The sequence below is a fragment of the Pongo pygmaeus genome, chromosome 6 (genome assembly GCF_028885625.2).
Source record: "Pongo pygmaeus isolate AG05252 chromosome 6, NHGRI_mPonPyg2-v2.0_pri, whole genome shotgun sequence".
NCBI lineage: Eukaryota > Metazoa > Chordata > Mammalia > Primates > Hominidae > Pongo > Pongo pygmaeus.
Window position 1 is genome coordinate 50799269 of NC_072379.2, and position 24103 is coordinate 50823371.

The 24103-nt window shown below is 37.9% G+C and overlaps 1 protein-coding gene across 3 annotated transcripts in view; it reads left to right on the top strand.

Annotated features, from left to right (window-relative positions):
• The window catches only part of HERPUD2 (HERPUD family member 2), a 64961-nt gene that overhangs the window by 37781 nt on the left and 3077 nt on the right, over positions 1–24103 (top strand). For all 3 annotated transcript variants that reach the window (XM_054496664.2, XM_054496665.2, XM_054496667.2), the window contains one exon: positions 21397–21519. In XM_054496664.2, coding sequence (XP_054352639.1) covers positions 21397–21519 — 123 coding nt within the window. The remainder of the gene's footprint in view (positions 1–21396; positions 21520–24103) is intronic.

The following is a 24103-nucleotide window of genomic DNA, read 5'->3' on the forward strand; positions in this document are numbered from 1 at the left end:
TCGTGATCCGCCCACCTTGGCCTCCCAAAGTGCTGGGATTACAGGCATGAGCCACCGCGCCCGGCTGTGTTTTTTTTTTTTTATTTTTGAGAGAAGGTTTTGCTCTGTTGCCCAGGCTGGAGTGCAGCAGCATGATCATACTCCTGGGCTCAAGCGATTCTCCCACCTCGGCCTCCCAAAGTACTGGAATTACACGTATGAGCTTCCACACCCAAACTGTGTTTAGTGTTTTGAGAAATCTCCATGTTGTTTTCCATAGTGGCTGTACTAATTTACATTCCCACCAACAGTGTATAAGAGGTCCCTTTTCTCCCCATCCTAGCCAGTATCTATTGTTTTTTTGTCTTTTTAATAATAGCCATTCTAACAGGGGTAAAATTAAATCTCATTGTGGTTTTGATTTGCATTTCCCTACTGAGTCATGTTGAGCATTTTTTTCATATACCTGTTTGCCATTGTATGTCTTCCTTGAGAAATAGCTATTCATGTCCTTTGCCTACTTTTTAATGGGATTATTTGTTTTATTAACTGTAAGAAGAGTTGTATGAGTTCTTTGTATATTCTACATATTAGTTCCTTGTCAGCTGAATAGTTTGCAGGTATTTTCTCCCGTTCAGCAGTTGCCTCTTCACTCTGTTGATTGCTTCATTTGCTATGCTTTTTAGTTTAATATAGTCTCATTTGTCTATTTTTGTTTTTGTTGTCTGTGTTCTAGATGTCTTAGCCATAAAATCTTTGATGAGACCTATATCCTGAAGTGTTTCCCCTGTTTTCTTTTAGTAGTTTTATATTTCAGGTCTTAAGTTTAAGTCTTTAATCTGTCTTGAGTTGATTTTTTTATACGGTGAGAGAAAGGGGTTCAGTTTTATTCTGCTGCATATGGCTAGCCAATTTTTCCAGCATCATTTATCGAAGGGAGGGTGTTCTTTCCCCAGTGTATGTTCTTGACACCTTTGTTGAAAATCAGTTGGCTTTTTGAGAAACATTTAGAAAAAAGAAAAAAGGAAAATCAGTTAGTTGTAACTACATGGATTTATTTCTGGCTTCTCTGTTATGTTCCATTGGTCTTCTGTATCTGTTTTTATACCAATACCATGCTATTTTGGTTACTATAGCCTTGTAATATATTTTCAAGTCAAATAGTGTGATGCCTCTAGCTTTGTTCTTTTGTTCAGGATTACTCTCACTGTTCAGGCTCTTTTTTTGTTCTATATGAATTTTAGGATTTTTTTTCTAATTCTGTAAAAAATGACATTGGTATTCTCATTGAATTTATAGATTGCTTTGGGTAATATGGTAATTTTAATGATATGAGCTCTTCTGATTCATGAGCATAGGGTGTCTTTCCATTTGTTTATATCCTCTTCCATTTCTTTCATTAGTGTTTTATAGTTTTCCTTATAGAGGTCTTTAACCTACTTGGTTAAATTTATTCCTAAGTATTTTATTGTTTTTTTTTTGTAGCTGTTGTAAGTGGGATTGTCTTCTTGATTGATTGATTGATTTATTTATATTTTTTTGAAATGAAGTTTCGCTCTTATTACCCAGTCTGGAGTGCAGTGGCACAATCTCAGCTCACTGCAACCTCTGCCTCTCTGGTTCAAGCGATTCTCCTGCCTCAGCCTCCCGAGTAACTGGGATTACAGTTGTCTGCCATGATGCCCGGCTAATTTTTTGTATTTTTAGTAGAGGCGGAGTTTCACCATTATGGCCAGGCTGGTCTCAAACTCCTGACCTCAGGTGATCTGCCCGCCTCGGCCTTCCAAAGTGCTGGGATTACAGGCGTGAGCCACCACACTTGGCTCGATTTCTTTCTTAGCTAGTTTGTTTTTGTTGTGTAGAAATGTTACTGATTTTTTTATTTTGATTTTGTATCCTGTAACTTTCAAATCTAAGAGTTTATTGGTGGAGTCTTTATCTACAAAGAGGGATGGTTTGACTTCCTCTTTTCCAATTTGGCTGCCTTTTCTTACTTTCTCTTGCCTGATGGCTTTGGCTAGGACTACCACTACTGTGTGGAAAAAGACTGGTGAAAGTGGGGATCCTTGTCTTTTTCCAGCTCTTAGAGGAAAGGCTTTCAGATTTACTTATTCAGTATGATGTTAGCTGTGGGTTTGTTATATATGGTCTTTTTTATGTTGAGATATGTTCCGTTGATGCCTAGTTTGTTGAGAGCTTTTATTATGAAGGGATGTTGAGATGATCATATGGTTTTTGTCCTTCATTCTGTTGATGTGATGTATCATGTTTATTGATTTGCATCTATTGAATCATTCTTGCATCCCTGGGATAAATCCCATTTGATGATGATGTATTCTCTTTTTGATGTGCTGTTGGATTTGGTTTGCTGTATTTTGTTGAGGATTTTTGTGTCTGTGTTCGTCGTTGACCTGTAGTTTTTTGTTGTTTTTTTTGTGTCCTTCTCTGGTTTTAGTATCAGGTTAATGCCTTGTAGAATTCCTCCTCTTCAGTGTTTTGGAGTAGTTTGAGGAGAATTGGTGTTAATTCTTTATAAGATTGGTCAAGGCTGGGCACAGTGGCTCATGCGTGTAATCCCAGCACATTGGGAGGCTGAGGTGGGTGGATCGCTTGAGGCCAGAAGTTTTGAGACCAGCCTGGCCATAATGGTGAAATTCCGCCTCTACTAAAAATTGTGAAACCCTGTCTCTACTAATGCAAAAATTAGCTGGGCGTCGTGATGCATGCCTATAATCCCCGCTACTCGGGAGGCTGAGGTGGGAGAATTGCTTGAACCCAGGAGGTGGAGGTTGCAGTGAGCTGAGATTGTGCCACTGCACTTCAGCCTGGGCAACAGAGTGAGACTCTATCTCAAATAAATAAATAAATAAAATCTACAAAAATTAGTTGGGTGTAGTGGTGTATGCCTGTAATCCCAGCTGTTCAGGTAGCTGAAGCATGAGAATCACTTGGACCCAGGAGGTGGAGGTTGCAGTCAGACAAGATTGCGCCACTGCACTCCAGCCTGGGCAACAGAGCATGACTCTGTCTTAAAAAAAAGTTTTTGTCAAATTTGGCAGTGAAGCCATCCAATCCTGGACTTTTCTTTGTTGGGAGATTTTTTTTTTTTATTATTACTGATTCAATCTCATTACTCATTATTGGTCTGTTCAGGTTTTCTGTTTCTTCCTGATTCAATCTTGGCAGGCTATGTGTGTCTAAGAATTTATCCATTTTCTCCAGGTTTTCTAATGTATTAGTGTGTAGTTGTTCATAATAGCTTGGTTTTCTGATGTATTAGTGTGTAGTTGTTCATAATAGCTTGATGATTTCTCTTATATTTCTGTGGTATCAGTTGTAAGGTTTCCTTTTTCATATCTGACTTTATTTATATGGGTCTTTTTTTTTCTTTGTTACCTAGATAGTGGTTTATTGATTTTATCTTTTCAAAAAGCCAAGTTTTTATTTTGTTGATCTTTTGTATTGTATTTTTTTCAGTCTATCCTGATGTTTATTATTTCTTTCCCTCTACTAATTTTGGGTTAGGTGGTTCTTGCTTTTCTAGTTCTTGGAGGTGTATTGTTGGATTGTTTATTTGAAATCTTTCTACTTTTTTGATGTGATTATTTATTGCTATAAACATCTCTCTTAGCACCACTTTTGTTGTATTTCATAGGTTTTGGTATATTGTTTTTTGACTTTCATTTGTTTTGAGAACTTTTTGTTGTTGTTTTAGAGACAGTCTCACTCTGTTGACCAGGCTGGAGTGTGGTGTGTGATCCTAGCTCACTGCAGAACTCCTGGGCTGAAACAGTCCTTCTGCTTCAGCCTCCTGAGTAGCTGGGATTACAGGCATATGCCACTACACACCACAAACATTTTTTATCTCCTCCTTAATTTCTTCCTTGGCCCAATGGTCATTTAGGAGCATGTTGTTTAATTTCCATGTATTTTGTACAGTTTCCAAAGTTTCTCTTGTTACTGATTTCTAGTGTTATTCTGTTGTGGTCATAAAAGATACTTGATATGATTTTGGTTTTTAAAAATTTTTTGAGACTTGTTTTGTGGCCTAACATACAGTCTATTCTGGAGAATGGTCCATGGGCTGATGAGAAGAGTGTGTATTCTGTATCTGTTGGATGAAATGTTCTGTAAATGTCTGTTATGCCTATTTGGTCTAAAGTGCAGTTTGAATCCAGTGTTCCTTTGTTAATTTTCTGTCTAGATGATCTGTATAATGCTGAGATTTGGGTGTTGATGTCCCTAGCACTTGTTGTATTGGATTCTGTCCCTCCTTCTAGGTCTGATCATGTTTTCTTGATAGAGCTAAGTGGTCTGTTGTTGGGTTCATGTATGTTTAGAATTGTTTTATCTTTTTGTTGAATTGATCCCTTTATCATTATATAATGACCTTATTTGTTGTTACTGTTTTTAAATTAAAGTCTGTTTTATCTGTTATAAAGATAGATGTTCTTGTTTGCTTTTGATTTTTGTTCGCTTGGAATATCTTTTTTCCATCCCTTACTTTCAGTCTGTGCCTTTACAGTTGAGATGAATTTCTTGTAGGCAGCATATGGTTGGATCATTTAAAAAAATTCTTTCAGCCCCTCTGTATCTTTTAAGTGGTAAGTTTAATTCATTTATATTCAGGATTATTATTGATATGACAGGGCTTATTCCTGTCATTTTAGTAATTGATTTCTGGTTTTTGTATAGCATTTGTTCCTTTGTTTCTCTCATATTGTTTTTCATTGTGGTTGGTGGTTTTCTATAGTGGTGACACATAAATTCTTTCTTTTTTATTTGTGTATTTGCTGTACCAGTGGGTTTTATATTTTGATGTGTTTCCTTCCAGGTATAGGGCTCCCTTAATTATTTCTTGGAGGGCCGGCCTAGTGGTGATGGGTTCCTTCAGCTTTTGCTTGTCTGGGAAAGACTTTATTTCTCCTTCATTTATGAAGGATAACTTTGCTGGGTATAGTATCCTTGGCAGAGAGGTTCCTTCCTTTCCTTCCTTCTCTCCCTTCTCTCCCTTCCTTTCCCCTCCCTCCCTCTTCCTTCCTCCCTTTCTCCTTCCCTCTCCTTCCTTTTCTTCCTTTCCTTCCTTTCTTTCCTACTTGCCTTTCTTTCCTTTTTTCCTTTCTTTTTCTCTCTTTCTTTCTTCACTTCAAATATATCCGCCTATTCTCTCCTGGCCTGTAAGGTTTCTGCTGAGAAATCTGCTGATAGTCTGCTGGGGGTTCTAAGCATTAAGTGACTGGATGCTTTTCTCTTGCTGTTTTTAGAATTCTCTCTTTGCCTTTGACAGTTTGACTATAATGTGTTGTGGAGAAGACCTTTTTGAATTGTATCTATTTGAGGATTGTTGGGCGAGGTGTCAGAGCCCTGGCACCAGGAAGTGGTCAACTTGCGGGTTGGTAAAAGTAATTTACTGACAACAGTACAGGTTTGGAAAAGGAAACTTTATTAGAAAGAAAGAATGCTGCAAAACAGTGCAGTGGGGTGCCTCAGTGAGAGGACTGAGCGCACCGTGGTGGATTTTCCTTAGGAGCATTTATAGGCTTTAAGACAGTAGCTTAGGGTTGTAAAATTAGTTTCAGCATGGCATTCCAGAAATGTATAGAAATTTTAGTTACCTATAAAAATTGAAAGAGGCCTGGAATCATATGCTGACTTTAGATACTAGGGAGGTTTGATTACCTCTAAATTCCCCAGATAAGGAGTTTTGCCTCTGGATGACCTGTTTGATGGTCACCAGGTAGTCTTTGCTCCCTTCTAAATTGCTCAGATAAGAAGTTTTTATCTCTAGGCCTGTGAGTGGTCACCAGGTGATTTTCACTCTCCTCAGGTACTTTTTAATGATATCTGTGTCTTTGGTAAATTTCTCATTTGTATCCTGAATTGTTTTTCAGATTTTTTTATATTGTTTATCTGAATTCTCTTGCTTCTTTAATATCATTATTTTGAATTCGTTTTCTGGATTTCACAATTTTTTTTTTTCACTGGAATCCACTGCTGGAGAATTGCGTCCTTTTGGAAGTGTCATATTTCCTTGCTTTTTCATGTTTCTTCTATCCTTATGTTGATATCTGTGCATGTGGTATAACAGTCCTTCTTCAGTTTTTTGAATTTGCTTTTGTAGGGAGGGTACTTTTTCCTAAAGATATGTCTATGGTGTTGTTCGGGTAGGCCACTTTGGCTTTGATTCTGTATGTATACCATAGTGTAGTCTCTGTATGAATTTTGTCAGGAATAGTGTCAGTAGTGTCTGATTTTCTCAGTGTCTTAGGGTGTGGTTTTTAGTGGAGGCTGTGGTGAAGTTTTGCTGGGGACAGGGGTGTCAGTTGAGCCCATCTTTAGGTCCCAGCGATGGCAGTGGTAGGCTGAGTGTGCCTGTCCTTAGGCCCCAGTGTGGCATACGCTGGCACCAGTGTGAGATGGTCCAGGTGGGCCAATTCTTGGGGTGCCTCCAGCCAGCTTGTTTGGATGCCATCAGTGACAGTGGTGGGCTGGGCAGTTTGGCATGTCATCAGGCCCCTAGGCAGTGGATATGCCATGGATTATGGCAGTAGTAGTAGTGGGACAAACCTCTGGCTCCCAAGCAGTCTGTGGTGGTGTTGGCGATGAATGCAATGGGTTGGGTGGACCAGTTCCCAAGCCCACAGGTAGTGCATGCACATGGGTGTCTGCTGTGGTAGTAGTGGCAGTTTGGGTCCTCAGGCCTCTGGGAGGAGTACTCAGGTGCCAACAGTTGTGGATGGTGCAATCCACAGGCCCCTGGATGGCATGCTTAGTCACTGGAGGTGGGTGGAACTGGGCCAGGCTGGCTTGATCTCAGGCTCCCTGGTGGTTTGTGCAGCTGCTGGTTCTGGTAGGCAAGGATGGCGTGATCCCCACACTTCCAGTACAGTGCTCGGGAGATGCACTGCAGCCTGTTACTGGGAGGGCTGGGTTGCTGTCATTGACAACAGTCGTAAATTGGTGGGGGGGTACACTTTGGTCTCAGATGGCAGCTGCAAGCTGGTAGCCTGTCCTCAGGGTGCTTGTAAATGCTCAGTAGCACCATTCACAGGTGTGGGGTTGCTGACAATGTCTTGCACTTTGGCCCAATTACATCAGTTAGCAGCACCACCTGGGAATGCACAGGGGATCTCAGTGAGGCTCCAGGGATGTGAGATACAGGGGTTCTTGGGCCCCAGGGCAGGATGCAGCCCGCTGGGGATTGGACTGTGAAAATGATGCCTTGCTGTAGCTACTTAGGAATTAGGAGGTATGTGGGACCCATTGTGAACTCCTCTTGAGCAGTGCCTTCGCGTGTTCTCCTGTTAGTCTCGGGGCCCGTGTGCATTAAGGGTCTCTGTTGTGGCTAGGATTACAGGAGTCTGCAGTGGGAATGTAGACTGCTGGGGGTCCCCACTTAACCTTTCCCTGCACTGGGGAGCCTTTCCAGGCTCCCAGCCCATCCAGTGCAGCAGGCTGCCTTGTTTCCCTCTCCTTCTTTGCCTTAGGTGTTTCCTGTCACTTCTCTATTGAATTCCAGCTTTCTCCCTTAGGTGATCTACTGGAAGTGTGATCATCTACTCAGTATTTTTGTTCTTTTTTGTGGAGGAGGTGAGTATCAGATGCCTCTAGTTAGCCATCATGAAGCCTGTCTTAGAATCCCTATAGTCTGATTTTTTAAAAGTAAAAATTTCTTGTAGCCCAGCACTCAGAAATAACCATATAAACCAAAAATAAAATTCTCAAGTCCCCCAACCATCTGAGTGGACCTCTCCTTTTAGCCCGGGCACTCCAGAGTGAACGTGAAAAACTGGTTCAGGCCATGATGGGAAGGGAGGGTGGGACATCCCTCATTATACCCTCTTCTCTTTTGGAATTCAGGAAAAGCCGACCAGCATTTAACATCAACACAGACCTTAAGTCTGATAAGAAATATTTGCAATCTATTCTCTCTGAAGACTGCTACCTGGCTTTATCTATATGATAAAACTTTGGTCTCTACAACCCCTTATCATAACTCAGACATTCCTTTCTACTGATAATAATTCTTTCACCCAATTGCCAATAATATTTTTTAAAAATCTGCCTATAAACTGGAAGCCCCTGCTTTGAGTTATCCTGCTTTTCTGGACCAAACCAATATATATTTCACATGTATTTGATGTCTCATGTCTCCCTAAAATGTATAAAACTAGGGTATCCCCTGACCACCTTGGGCACATGTTCTCAGGATCTCCTGAGGGCTGTGTCACAGACCATCGGTCACTCGTATTTGGCTCCGAATAAATCTCTTCAAGTATTTTACACCGTTTGACACTTTTTGTTGATAACCATTACTAATGTTTTAGTAACTATCCTTCTAAACACTTTTCTATGTATGCTTTTAAAATAGAAACATCATACTGTTTATTTTGTTTTGTAAACTTAAAAAAAAACGTAATATAGCTTGGACATATTTCCAGGTCAAATATAAATCCACAACTTTTTTTTTTTTTTTTTTCAGAGATGGAGTCTCACTCTGTTGCCCAGGCTAAAGTGCAGTGGCACGATCTCAGCTCACTGCAAGCTCCGCCTCCCGGGTTCATGCCATTCTCCTGCCTCAGCCTCCCGAGTAGCTGGGACTACAGGTGCCCGCCACCACGCCTGGCTAATTTTTTGTATTTTTAGTAGAGGCGGGGTTTCACCACATTAGCCAGGATGGTCTCGATCTCCTGACCTCGTGATCCGCCCACCTCGGCCTCCCAAAGTGCTGGGATTACAGGCATGAGCCACCGTGCCTGGCCATAAATCCACAGCATTTAAAGTCTGTATGATTTTTCTTTATGTAGATTTACTAATTTGTTCACACATATATTGATGGAGAACGTATTAGTTTTGCTGCATGCTAACCTCAAAATCTCAGTGGCTTACAATACATTTTATTTTTCTTGTTCACAGATCTTTTAGTCACTGGTACAGCTCTTCCTTGGGTTGTAGATTGAGTTCAGGTCTGTTTCAAGTTTCTCATTCTCTGTAGATCAGTAATTTCATGGCACACATTCTTCTCATGGCAAATGACAGGAAGACAAGAGGGCAAGCTAATGACTGAGCACACTTGAAGTCTTCTACCTGTCACATTTACTAATACTACATTGTCCAAAGCAATCACATGGCCACTCTCAACAGCTCAGCAGCATTGAGAGGGGGAAGTATTGCAAAATTACACCCGGTGCTGTGCTGGTAAATGCTTAACAGCAAGCTTTGGGGGATGAGGGAAATAAAGCCCTAGATTTGTAGCATTTGCTGATTTCTCTGGTGTAAATACTCCCATCATGGCTCAGCAGTCTACTGTTATGAGCCAGGTGAGCCAGCATAAACCAGATTTGCCACTGCGGGGCAGATAGTTACGTGTGTATAATCCTGTTATAGAAGACTGAAGAATTGGGGCGATCTTTTACCATAAATATTTGGGTCAGTTTTTTTCCCATGAAATATTACCATAATCAGCATTCTTAAATATGTGTGCTTACATATTAGCAGTTATCATTTTAGGATAAATTGTGAGAAGGGGAATTCCTGAGTCAAAGTGTTCTTAAGACTTTTTGAGGCCCTTAAAGACTTGTAAAATTGCAGTAAAGTTGTACCAGTTTACTTTCTCGGTAATGTTGAAGATCCTGAGTCTCTTTACTTGTACAGATATGTACTTGCTAAAGTGATAAGTTGGAATGTCCTTGTTTTAATTTGAGACATGATAAAGAGGCATTCTTTATGTTTTGTGAGTTGCTGATTTGTTGGTGTGGTGGTATCTTTAAAAATTCATTTACCACACTCTATCCAAAAGGATATTAATAACTAATACTTATTGAGCATTAGCAGAAGTTAGGCATTGTATTAAGCACCTATATGTGCCTTACTTCACTACATTTTATACAAACGCTGGTCTCAGCACTGTTATCTGCCACTTACGGATGAGGAGGATGAGACTTAAACGTTATGCAGTTTGCCTAAGTTCACAATAGCAGAACTAGAATTCAAATCCATTTTTAACTTGGAGGCCTATATTCTTAACAGCATTGCCGAAGTGACTATTTTGTCTATCATTTGTTTCACTATTTTTTCCTAGGTTATCATTCGTATTTTGACTTTGTTCGTAACGGCGGTGTCCCACCTCCAACCACAATTCAAAACTTTTTTCTGGTCAGATCTACCAGTCAGATTTTAAGTATTGGTGACTGTGTGGGCAAATCTATTTGCATGAAGACCCTGTGACTTCATTCAGTAAATGTTTACTTTAGAATCTGCTGTGTACTAGGCACTCAGGAGAGGAAAATTAATTCTGTACTTTCTCACTGGAAGTAGGTCAGATAGGCAAATGAATTACCATCTGTTGATGGGCTGTCATGGCCTCGAAAAAAATGCTGAGGGAGCCTGGAGGAGGGCGGGACTATCTCTGCTTGGAGGAGTGGGAAGGGCTTCAGAGGTGATAACATTTGAGCTGTCTTTAAGGAGATTAATAGGGAAAATAAAGCAATTGCAGAGTCTTGAAAAGGAGGCTTCTGGGGACACAGTGGGGATTCCATGAGGTTGCTGCTAGCTTGCTTGTCTGAAGTGGTGGGGGAAGCAAGGCTAATTTAACAAGTTTCTTGTGAAAGTTTGTTCCTGAAGTTTCCAGTTCCTTTAATCTCTTCTCTGTAATTATAACTTTTTAAAATTTTAACTTTTTAAAACCTACGAGGCAATTAGGCAGGAGAAGGAAATAAAGGGTATTCAATTAGGAAAAGAGGAAGTCAAATTGTCCCTGTTTGCAGATGACATGATTGTATATCTAGAAAACCCCATTGTCGCAGCCCAAAATCTCCTTAAGCTGATAAGCAACTTCAGCAAAGTCTCAGGATACAAAATCAATGTGCAGAAATCACAAGCGTTCTTATACACCAATAAGAGACAAACAGAGAGCCAAATCATGAGTGAACTCCCATTCACAATTGCTTCAAAGAGAATAAAATACTTAGGAATCCAACCTACAAGGGACGTGAAGGACCTTTTCAAGGAGAACTACAAACCACTGCTCAATGAAATAAAAGAGGATACAAACAAATGGAAGAACATTCCATGCTCATGGGTAGGAAGAATCAATATCGTGAAAATGGCCGTACTGCCCAAGGTAATTTATAGATTCAATGCCATCCCCATCAAGCTACCAATGACTTTCTTCACAGAATTGGAAAAAACTACTTTAAAGTTCATATGGAACCAAAAAAGAGCCCGCATTGCCAAGTCATTCCTAAGCCAAAAGAACAAAGCTGGAGGCATCACGCTACCTGACTTCAAACTATACTACAAGGCTACAGTAACCAAAACAGCGTGGTACTGGTACCAAAACAGAGATATAGATCAATGGAACAGAACAGAGCCCTCAGAAATAACGCCGTATATCTACAACTATCTGATCTTTGACAAACCTGAGAAAAACAAGCAGTGGGGAAAGGATTCCCTATTTAATAAATGGTGCTGGGAAAACTGGCTAGCAATATGTAGAAAGCTGAAACTGGATCCCTTCCTTACACCTTATACAAAAATTAATTCAAGATGGATTAAAGACTTAAACGTTAGACCTAAAACCATAAAAACCCTAGAAGAAAACCTAGGCATTACCATTCAGGACATAGGCATGGGCAAGGACTTCATGTCTAAAACACCAAAAGCAATGGCAACAAAAGCCAGAATTGACAAATGGGATCTAATTAAACTAAAGAGCTTCTGCACAGCAAAAGAAACTACCATCAGAGTGAACAGGCAACCTACAGAATGGGAGAAAATTTTCGCAACCTACTCATCTGACAAAGGGCTAATATCCAGAATCTACAATGAATTCCAACAAATTTAGAAGAAAGAAACAAACAACCCCATCAAAAAATGGGCAAAGGATATGAACAGACACTTCTCAAGAGAAGACATTTATGCAGCCAAAAGACACATGAAAAAATGCTCATCATCACTGGCCATCAGAGAAATGCAAATCAAAACCACAATGAGATGCCATCTCACACCAGTTAGAATGGCAGTCATTAAAAAGTCAGGAAACAACAGGTGCTGGAGAGGATGTGGAGAAATAGGAACACTTTTACACTGTTGGTGGGACTGTAAACTAGTTCAACCATTGTGGAAGTCAGTGTGGCGATTCCTCAGGGATCTAGAACTAGAAATACCATTTGACCCAGCCATCCCATTACTGGGTATATACCCAAAGGACTATAAATCATGCTGCTATAAAGACACATGCACACGTATGTTTATTGCAGCACTATTCACAATAGCAAAGACTTGGAACCAACCCACATGTCCAACAGTGATAGACTGGATTAAGAAAATGTGGCATATATACACCATGGAATACTATGCAGCCATAAAAAATGATGAGTTCATGTCCTTTGTAGGGATATGGATGAAATTGGAAATCATCATTCTCAGTAAACTATCACAAGGACAAAAAACCAAACACTGCATGTTCTCACTCATAGATGGGAATTGAACAGTGAGAACACATGGACACAGGAAGGGGAACATCATACTCTGGGGACTGTTGTGGGGTGGGGGTAGCGGGGAGGGATAGCATTAGGAGATATACCTAATGCTAAATGATGAGTTAATGGGTGCAGCACACCAGCATGGCACATGTATACATATGTAACCTGCACATTGTGCACATGTACCCTAAAACTTAAAGTATAATAATAATTAAAAAAAAAAAAGAACACAAGCGAGTGACAGCGTACAAGCTATTAAGTGGCCACAAAAATGGAGAAAATATTAAAAATATGTGAATCTAGGTAAAAAAAAAAAAAAAGTAAAACTCACGATGATTGTCTTTTGGTATAGCTTTCAAGTGTGTAATTGTGAATGACGGTCTTTCTATTTCTTGTTTTTTTTTTTCATAATTTCTGAGGTACTCCAGTAATTTTATGTGTTTGAGTGAATTTGCCTTGCTCCTGTTTTTCTGTGTTTAGTTATTATCCTACAGTGATAACTAGTATAGCCTATCTGAAAAGAAAAAAAAAGCTGTCAGAACTTCTGCCACCAGCTGTGATTTCCTCCAGCTTGTTTATTTCAGCTGTTTCCTCATCGTGACTTTCCTGGGGGCAGAGGGAGAAACCAGGTTATTATCTTACTCAGTTTTCCTTGCATAAAGAATATGACATTTTCTATGAGGACAGGCATATTACACATTCCAAATAGTTACATTTTCCTCATGTTTCTGCTATTTTATTTCGCTTTTTGCCAAAAAAAGAAGACAATTAATTTAACATTTTGTATTTTCTTCCAGTATCCTTTCTTTCTTTCTTTTAAATAGATGGGGTCTCGCTCTGTTGCCAAGGCTGGAGTGTGGTGGTGCCATCATAGCTCACTGCAGCCTTGAACTTCTGGGCTCAAGTGATCCTCCCACCTCAGCTTCCTGAGTAGCTGGGACTTCAGACATGTGCCATCATGCCCAGCTAATTGAAATTTTTTTTTTTAGAGATAGGATCTCGTTATGTTGCTTAGGCTGGTCTCAAACTCCTGGCTTCAAGCAATCGTCCCATCTCAGCCTCCCAAGTAGCTAGGATTATGGGCTTGAACCACTGTGCCCAGCTCATTATCCTTTACTTTGTAAATGTTTTTATTTAATATAGTTGAAATTTTTACTGTGTTGATACCCTTACATGTTTTCATTTAATGTTGAATAATTAAGTGGAATTTACAAATTACTAGATTAAATAGTTGCTTATAATCAGTATTTTATTTTCAATATTTTCTTAGTGCTCATATGAAGTTGTTCAATACATATTTATTGTGCTAGATGCTAGAGATACAGTAATAATGGATAAAGCCCATTCCCTATTCTTAGGAACACAGAGACTGGTCAGAGAGACAGTAGATAAAACAGGCAATTTATTTTTAAAATTATTTTCTAAGAGGTAATACATGTGAGTGGTACCATGTTCAAAACAAAACAAAAGTATGTAAGAGTTTCATTTCTATGTCTTATACCACTTGCCCTCCTTAGAGGCAACCATTATTAATTAGCTGTTTCCCCTGGATTATTCTAGAGATAAAATGTGCTTACACAAATATGTGTGTATGTGCGTGCATGTGTACATGTGTGTTTATTTTAACACATAATGGCATACTTTCTATACAGTAAGTCCTTACTTAAAATCATGATAGGGTCTTGGAAACTGCAACTTTAAGTGAAACAATATTAACAAAACCAACTTTTTTGTTTCATTAATGTTATAAAAAAATGACATTATTCCAGGACCTGTTATACATCATTTTGTTTAAAGTCACAGTTTCCAAGAACCTATTGACAATGGAAGTGAGGACTTACTGTACACACTAGCCTATATCTTGTTTTTTCACTAAATATAATAACAACTGCACCACATTAATACACAAGAGCTGTCCCATTCTTTGTTTATATAATATATATTTTTTAGTTTTTATTTTTATTTTGTTAGAGATGGGATCTCACTATATCGCCCAGACTTCCCTGAACTCCTGAACTCAAGCATTCCTCCTGCCTCAGCCTCCCGAGTAGCTGTGACTACAGGGAAGCCCAGCTGTCTCATTCTTTATTAATTGCACAGCATTCTATTATACAGATTACTATAATTTAATGAACCAGTCCCTGCTGATGGATATTTAGGTTAAACAGTCAGTATTTTTATATACTGCTTTTTTATTTTAAAGACTTTATTATACTTTTTAAACATTCACAAAGTACAGAAGATATTGTAATGAACCCCAGTGTACCTAATACCTAACTTCAACAATCAACAAACTACCATTGTTCATCAGTTCCCCTTCTGTTTCCTTTTTTATCCTTGGGCTGGAGTTTAAAACAAAACCTAGACCTTATAATTTTATCTGTAAACAGTGTGTATTTGTAATAGATATGGTAGCCATGGGCTCTAAAAAATCTTAATCACAATACCATTAGAAATCTCAACAAAATTTAAAAATCTTCAATATCATCTAGTATTCACTTTGTGTTCAGTTTTCCCTGAGTGTCTCAGATGTCTTTTTATAGTTATTTTGATTGAATCAGTATTTGAAGAGACTGACATAGTGCATTTGGTTGATGTTTCCTTTTTTTTGTTGAGACAGAGCCTCACTGTTTCCCCCATGCTAGAGTGCAGTGGTGCGATCTTGGCTCACTGGAACCTCTGCCTCCTGGGTTCAAGCGATTCTCCCGTGTCAGCCTCCTGAGTAGCTGGGACTACAGGCGCACGTCTCCACACTGGCTAATTTTTGTATTTTTAGTAGAGATGGGGTTTCACCATGTTGGCCAGGCTGGTCTCGAACTCCTGACCTCAAGCGATCCACCTGCCTCAGGCTCCCAAAGTTCTGGGATTACAGGCATGAGCCACCGCGCCTGGCAGGTTGATGTTTCTTAAAGCTTTTCTAATCTAATTCCCTTTTCCTTTCTTTTCTTTTTTCATACTCTTTCTGTAGTTGTTCTGTGTTATTTCCCACAGTGGTCTAAATATAGCTGACTAAGTTCTCATGATGTCATTTAGCATTTTTCTTTATCCTATATTGCCTGTAAACTGGTAGTTAGATTGAGGGCCTGATTAAATTCAATTAAGGTTCATCTTTTTTTTTTTTTTTTTTTTTTTTTAAAGGAATTATCCCCTGGGTGGGTGGTGCTATGTGTGTTTTAGAAAAAAGGAAAAAAAATCATGAGTTCATACCGATATTTCAAATTTAGGTTAAAAGTTAAAGAGTTTTCACAAATCATCTTGGTATGTGTATTAATATATCTTCTATGCTAAAACATCCTAGTCCCTAATGAATTAGCATAATTACTTATTTGCTTTATCTGTATGTATATATGCTTATGTTTTTCAAATAGTTTTATTTCCACTATTGTATTTCCACTTTTGTAAGATCACTGAATGTGGTTTAAAACTTCTATTGTTCTTTTTGTATTTAGTATTTACCCTACTAGGGATGGTTAAAATACTGTTTTGAAGTCAGTAGAATAATTCTCTGTATGGTTATACTATTAAACTTGAAACTTGTTTAGTTTTTTTTTTAACAGCTTTGTATTTTTTCTTTTTAGTTTAGTTTTTTTTAATTACATAAAACATTATTAATGTTCCAGTGTCAAACAAGATACATTCACAGAGGCTTATTTTCATTTTCTTCACTCCTCTTCCTTTCCATAATAATTTATTATTTTATTTTTATTATGTTTTTTCTTTCCATTGGTTTCTTTGTGGAAAATTCATGAAAGTGTGTGTGTGTTAGTGTGTGTGTGTGTACACACATATATACGTATACACACATATATCCTCATTCTTATACAAATGTTATTATACATATTCTTCTTAACATTGTTTTTCAACAAAATTTCACGTAAATATCTAAGAAGTCACTCCATAGGAGTAGAGAGAGATCTTCATTCCTTTTTATAGCTGCATACTAATTCATTCAGTGCGTAAACTGTGACATCCAACCTCATATTGACAAATATTTGAGTTATTTGCAATCTTTGCTATTTTAAATAGTGTTTGATGAATAGTTTTGTGGAAACATCGCTTCATGTTTTTGTTATATTTTGGCTTTGCTGTATTTAGGATAGATTTGTGTCTTAAAGTAGGAATGGGCCAAAGTAGATAGGTCAGAGAGTGAATGCCTACATAGATGTGCAGTTAAAAAGGCAGTTTCAACGTGGCGATAAGTGCTATGATAACATTCTCTATTTTTAAAAAATTAATGAACTATTGTCCCTGTCTCCAGTTTCTCTCTATTATTAGAGGACAGTGGGCTGGAAGTGGGAGTATGTATAAAGGTTTTATTAAAGGGCAGAGATGTGAAGTTTTTTTCCGTATTTCATATTTCTATAAGCTAATTTTCAAAAGCAGAATTACTTGGGCAGTTGGGCATAAGAGCAAAGCTTTTTGAAAAACTTTTGGGTTCATGGGTACATGTTCAGGTTTGTTACAAAGGTAAACTTGTGTCATGGAGGTTTGTTTTACAGATTATTTGGTCACCCAGGTACTAAGCCTAGTACCCAGTAGTTATTTTTTCTGATACTCTCTCCTCCCACCCTCCACTCTCAAGTAGGCCGAAGTGTCTTTTGTTCTCCTGTTTGTGTCCATGTGTTCTCATCATTTAGCTCCCACTAATAAGTGAGAACATGCGGTATTTGGTTTTCTGTTCATGCGTTAGTTTCCTAAGGATAATGGCCTCCAGCTCCATCCATGTTCCCGCAAAAGACATGACCTCATTTTCTTTTATGACTGTATAGTGTTCCATGGTGTATATGTACTTTTTCTTTATCCAATCTGTCATTGATGAGCATTTAAGTTGATTCTGTGTCTTTGCTATTGTGAATAGTGCTGCATGAACATTCACATGCATATGTCTTTATGATAGAATGATTTATATTTCTTTGGGTATATACCCAGTAATGGAATTGCTGGGTCAGATGGTAGTTTTGTTTTTAGCTTTTTGAGGAATCACCACTCTGCTTTCCACAATGGTTGAACTAATTTACACTCCCACCGACAGTGTAGAAGTGTTCACTTTTCTCTGCAACCTTGCCAGCATCTGTTATTTTTTAACTTTTTAATAGTAGCTATTCTGACTGGTGTGGTATGGTATCTCATTATGGTTTTGATTTGCATTTCTGTAATGATCAGTGATGTTGAGCTTTTTTTCATTTGCTTGTTGGCCGCATGTATATCTTCTTTTGAAAAGTGTGTGTTCATGTCCTTTGCCCACTTTTTAAATGTTTTTCTTTTAAAATTGTTTAAGTTCTTTATAGATGCTAGATATTAGACCTTTGTCTGATGTATAGTTTGCAAATATTTTCTTCCATTCTGTAGGGTGTTTGTTTACTCTGGTGATAGTTTCTTTTGTTGTGCACAAGCTCTTAAGTTTAATTAGATCCCACTTGTGAATTTTTGCTTTTGTTGCAATTGCTTTTGGCATCTTTGTCATGAAATCTTTGCCCATTCCTGTGTCCAGAATGGTATTGCCTAGGTTTCTTGCAGGATTTTTATAGTTTTGAGTTTTACATGTAAGTCTTTAAACCATCTTGAGTTGATTTTTGTCTATGATGTAAGGAATAAGGAAGGTGGGTCCAGTTTCAGTCCTCTGCATATGACTAGCCAATTATCCTAGCACCATTTATTGAATAGTTTTCCCATTGCTTGTTTTTGGCAGCTTTATTAAAGATCAGACAGTTGTAGGTGTGCAGCCTTATTTCTGGGCTATTTTGTTCCATTGGTCTGTGTGTCTGTTTTTGTACCAGTACTGTGCTGGTTTGGTTACTGTAGACCTGCAGTAGTTTGAAGTCAGGTAACATGATGCCTCCATCTTTGTTCCTTTTGCCTGGGATTGCCTTGGCTATTCAGGCTCTTTTTTGCTTCCATATGGATTTTAAAATATTTTTTTCCAGTTCTGTGAAAAATGTCATTGGTAGTTTCATAGGCATTGCATTGAATCTACAGATTGCTTTGGATAGTATGGCCATTTTAATGATATTGATTCTTCTTATCCATGAGCTAGAATTTTTTTCCATAGAGCAAAACATTTTTAAAGGTCTTTAATTTTGTAATTGTGTTTTAACGGCTTATTCCAATTTATACTGCCACTAGCAATCAAAGAGGTTTTACCTGTACGTCTTGCCAATAATGGATATTTTTATTTAATCTTTTCTACCTTGGCAAACAAACTTAAAAAAGCTATCTTTGCTTTAATTAGTAGTTGATATCCTAATGATTATTCTGTTTCTATCAGTTCTTTATATAGAAAAGATATTAACTACAATTTATTGCAACATTTCTTAGCCATTTCTCTTTAAATTTTGTTGTCAAATATGTTGATTTTTTTTTCTGCTTTCTTCTGTTACTTAAGTTAGGAAAGTCCTTCCTCCAAAGGGTTGGTAAATAATTCTAATTTCTTCTAGGCTATCTGTGGTTTAACTCTTACTACTTTATTTCAGCTCTGTTATTTGAATATACAGAATGAGATGAAGCTTTTAAACTCCTTTCCCCCACAGATTTGGTAATCTTTTTTCCTAGCATTAAATAACAATTCTCTTTAACTTGTTGTTTAATGATGCATCCTCTAAAATATATTAAATTCTTAAGTAATGTGTTTCATTGTATCTATTCCTATATATTTTATTAATAACTTTAGAATTTAGCATCAGATCCTTTATTCCTTGTTTCTGGAGAATACCAAACGCATACCATCTTGTCTGAGGGTAATGAACACAACTGAAAATTATAGTATGTCATCTTGGGCCTGGGATGTATTTGGCAATTACATCGTCCAGTAATTTTCTAACTTATTAGGAAAAAAGGGAAGAATACTTTGGGGAGGTTATTTATTTATTTTGGCAACATATTTTTAATAATCACCTTATATTCTCCATATGTTTTGGGCAGCATGCAGGAGGGTGACATGGGAAGCTATAACTTTTTTAAAAAGTAATGGTTAGTGGCTTCTTTTTCTCCCTTGAGCTTTAAAAACAGTGACAAAGTCTGGTCTTCCCATTTTACAGTTGAAGTAACAGACTTGTTTGACATTCTTACTAATGATAGAGATTGGTGGAGATTTACTTTCAAGGGGATGGGTTTTTTCGTAATGGGAAATACTAATAAAATTTAAAATATACACCTAGATACAGCATATTGCTGTAATACTTGATTTAGATAGTTTTATAGATTTGCTCAGAGATGTATCAGCTCCTTGGTGTAAATGCTGAGTTGTACAAAACAAATGTTTTTATAATACTTCTCTGCCTCAGTGGTATGGCTTTCTCTTCAGAGTAGATCACTAACTGACATCTTTTTAAAGGAATAGCTGGGTTGAGATTTGCTTTTTTTGAGGTGGGGAGGTGATGTGTCGTCTGTTGTCCTGTGTCCAAGAAAGCTGAAGTTTCTTCCCCCTTATATAGGACCCTATATGAAGGAAATATATATAAAATATTAGGAGATTGAAGGGTCTTTTGAGGATGGGACCCTATGTGGCTGCCACTGCTCCATCAAGAATAAGGAAAGTTCAGGTAATATATGGGGAAGGTGATGCCTTACCTAGCACCAGGTTTCCTTAAGTATCGCCTGTTGATAAGGCTTAGCTCCCCAAGCTCTTCTAAGTTAGGTTTCTATAATCAATTATTACCAATTGTATGTGTAAACAGTCTTTAGAATATAAAATTATAGCTAATGAATTTATTCTTGTCTCACTCTGGATAGACCAAACTAGTATCAGCTAAAGATAAAAATCAAGTAATGTGAAGAAGAGTTAGCAAATTCACAAAGAATTCTGCATTTACTTACCTGTTTATCTCCGTAGTTGTCTTGATATATGTGATTTTCTACAAGTCTCACATTATACACTTTGGCATCATGTTCGGTGTTGGAATGGGGGAGAGTAAAAATAAAACTAGCTAACGTTTCATGAATACAAGGTAAGAATCCTGTGAGGAAGATTCTGTTATTAGATCCATTTTAGAAGTGAGGAAACTGAAATATAGAGAAGTTAAATGTGACCTTCCACAAGTTTTACTGAATTAATAGAATTTGGCCAGGCTCAGTGGCTCATGTCTGTAATCCTACCACCCTGTGAGTCCAAGGTGGGCAGATCACCTGAGGTCAGGAGTTCGAGACCAGCCTGGCCAACACAGTGAAACCCTGTCTCTACTAAAAATACAAAAAAAAAATTAGCTGGGTGTGGTGGCGCATGGCGCATGCCTGTAGTCCTAGCTACTTGGGAGACTGAGGCAGGAGAATTGCTTGAATCCAGGAGGCAGAGGTTTCAGTGAGCCGAGATCACGCCACTGCACTCCAGCCTGGGCGAAAGAGCGAGATTCTGTCTCAAAAAAAAAAAAAAAAAAAAGAAATAAAATTTTAACCTACTTTAAGAATGTATATGTGAACATGTTCTACTAATCTTGTCTCTTTACAGAATATTTTACAGGTTTTTGTAATGTTCTTTTTTATTTTACAGCTCATAGCTACTATATTTTAATAACATTTTATTACTAATATAAAATATCATTTGTCTGTTTCACCATTCCCCAAAATATTTTGTCATGAAATTTATTTTAGGGCTTTGTTTCTTAAGGAAAATGTACTTAAAATGAAGGTATTTTTGGCTTCATGTAATGAAATGAGAAGATAACAAATGTTTAGATTGGATGTACATTTTGTGGTGTTTCTGTTTGTTTTCCTTTTAAAACTGGACTGAAATGTTAGTTATTCTATATAGTTGGGCCCTGGGTCAACTTATGTAAGACATATTGTCTTATTTGAAGAATTGTTGAAAATAAGTATTTTTCTTTTCAGTGAGATTTAAATATATTCTGTCAGTGGTTGACTTGGGGTTCAGAAATGAAAATTTAGCATAATACTTTTAGCTGCTAGAGCATTAAAAAAGCTCATTATTTATTTCTTGCAGAAATGTAGACAACCAATTTCCTGGGCAAGCTGCTCCACCTGGATTCCCAGTGTATCCAGCATTTAGCCCACTGCAGATGCTGTGGTGGCAACAGATGTATGCTCATCAATATTATATGCAGTAGTAAGTTAATCTGAGTTCATTTTTTAAGTTACTCACTGTGTTATTTGCTTTATTTTCTTTTTATCCTAAGTAAGTTGATTTGGCATTTTATTTGTTTATGTATTTAATGTTGTTTTGACTAAAGGAAAAAGGGTTCAGCTCCAGTTCACATGAACTAACCCTGCCCTTGGCTCCTCCCTGTCTTCCCTAATTACATTTAGCAGTATTCAGATTTTTAGTACAATATTTTATAAATTCAAGAGGAGAAAACTTAGGAATGTTTCACTGGAAGGCAGCAAATGTACATGAAGAGTTAGTCAAATGAAAAAAGGAATAGAATCATGTCAGGGAGGCCATAGCTTATGTAGGGCTCAAGTGCGGCTAATATGCTTACTTGACTCTCAGTATTTAGTCCGTTTTGATTCTGGTCAGCATGGAACAGTCCTAGCATTGAGGACAGTTTCTCAGCCTTCGTTCTCCTGAACTCATTCTGCATTCATTTAACATTGATTAGCTTCTCCTTACCATTCTCCTCTCCTTGTTTCTGTGATTCTTTTGTCTTCCGTATCTTTTTTATCTTTCTGGTCACTCTTTTTGTGTCCTTTAATAGCTCATTTTATTAACATTTCTTTCTCAGTTCATCAGGTATTTGTTACTACGTGCTTCTCAGCACTCATAGTCGGTAGAGAGGACGGGATTTAGTTGTTGGGGTAGTTCTCTTGGATTTCTTTTTTGCATGGTCTTAGTTGTTAGCTCTCTGTGGATGAATCCCGGTTCTTCATCTCTTGTGCTTCATCCTGTGTCTCTGCTTTATTGCTGGAAGATTTCCATAGGGGAATGAGCCTTTACCTCAAATTCAGTACATCTAAAATTCAATTCCTCTGTTCTTTAAGTGCTTCTCCTTTCTCACTGCTTCATCAGTGATACTAGCTCTCTTCTTATTACCCAAGCTCTTAACCATAAACAGCTTCGATTCTGGCTTCTGTTATTCCTGAAAGCAGTATTTTATGAAGAGTTAATAGAGCTTTTGTCCTTCCCCATATGCTACCTCCAATGTTTCACCCAGATCTTTTCTCATTCTAAGTCCACTTGACTTCAGTAGCTCTTTCTCCTTTTAGTCTTTTTACTGTATTTCCTTATACTACTGCTGGGTTACATTTCTTTTATCTATCTTTCTCTCTCTTTTTTTTTTTTTTTTTTTTTTCTGAGACAGAGTCTCACTGTGTTTCCTAGGCTAGAGTGCAGTGGCATAATCTTGGCTCACTCCTCTGCCTCCCGTGTTCAAGCGATTCTTGTGCCTCAGCCTTGCAGTAGCTGAGATTACAGATGTGTGCCACCACACCTGGGTAATTTTTGTATTTTTAGTACAGACGGGGGGTTTTGCCACATTGGCCAGGCTGATCTTGAACTCCTGGCCTCAAGTGATCCATCTGCCTGCCTTGACCACCCAAAGTGCCGGGATTACAGGCGTGAGCCACCATGCCCGGTTTGCCAGGTTACATTTCTTAACACATAATTAAGTCAGTCATTCCTGCAGCCACCCAGATATCCACTGATTCTCTTGCCCACTGTGAAGTCTACATCTTTGTCCTTCCTCCAGACCTTTCCCCATAAAGCTAAGCTGCTTTATGAACCTCATATCCTAAGGCTCTCTTTCATAAGCCCTTGGCTCCAGGCAGGATGTTCATACCTTGCATGTTGCCATGGTAATGGTTATCATTTGAGTGACTGCTTTGTGCTCAGTACTCTGCTGGATGCTGTACCCCACCTTGTCTCGTTTGTGAACCTCACAAGAACTGTGTAAGATAAGGGGGGCTTATTATGCTTGCTGCTAAATCATATACTCTTATGTGCATCATTTAACTTCAGAGCCTTGGTTTCTCCCCTTTAAAATAAAGTAACACACGTGTGTATCAGAATATTCATGAAGTAGGAAGTGTTTTTTAAACTAAAAAGCCCTATACAGATACAAGGTATTAGCATACTGGCTTAAATAGGATTTTGTAGCCTGGGAACCATTTATTTAACTTTCCTGTGCTCTCTTGATTGTTAACTTCTTATTGTAGAAAAATTTAAAAACATAACAAGGTAGAGTAGTAAAAGGAATCCATGTGTACCTATCACCCAGCTTTGACATTTATCAATTCATGTCAGTCTTATTTTACAACTTTCTTCCTTCTGTTGGATAATTTAAAGCAAATCCAAGATATATTATCACTTTACTGGGAAATTTATTCTTTACTGGGAAATTTTAAGCAATCAAATTATAAGCAAACCTCAGAATCACAATTCTTTCTAACTTGACAAGGATCAGTGGTCCCCAGTTGGAGTTCTTCCAAATCAGTATTGGGGTGAAAGCATTGTTATCTGAGATGTATTTAGGATTTTAGGATACTAATACAAATCATTTATCACTGACAGTAGACACACAGTATAATAATAGTATATATTTTTAGACAAGCCTTTCAAAACATGGGTCTGAGGGAGAGGTAGGTGGTGAGCTTGGGAGTATTCATCCCATGTAGAATAACAAAAGGGGGCATTCATGAAAAGGTTTGGACATCTCATTAGCTTATAAGGTAATTGATTGAAAGAGAGAGGAGTG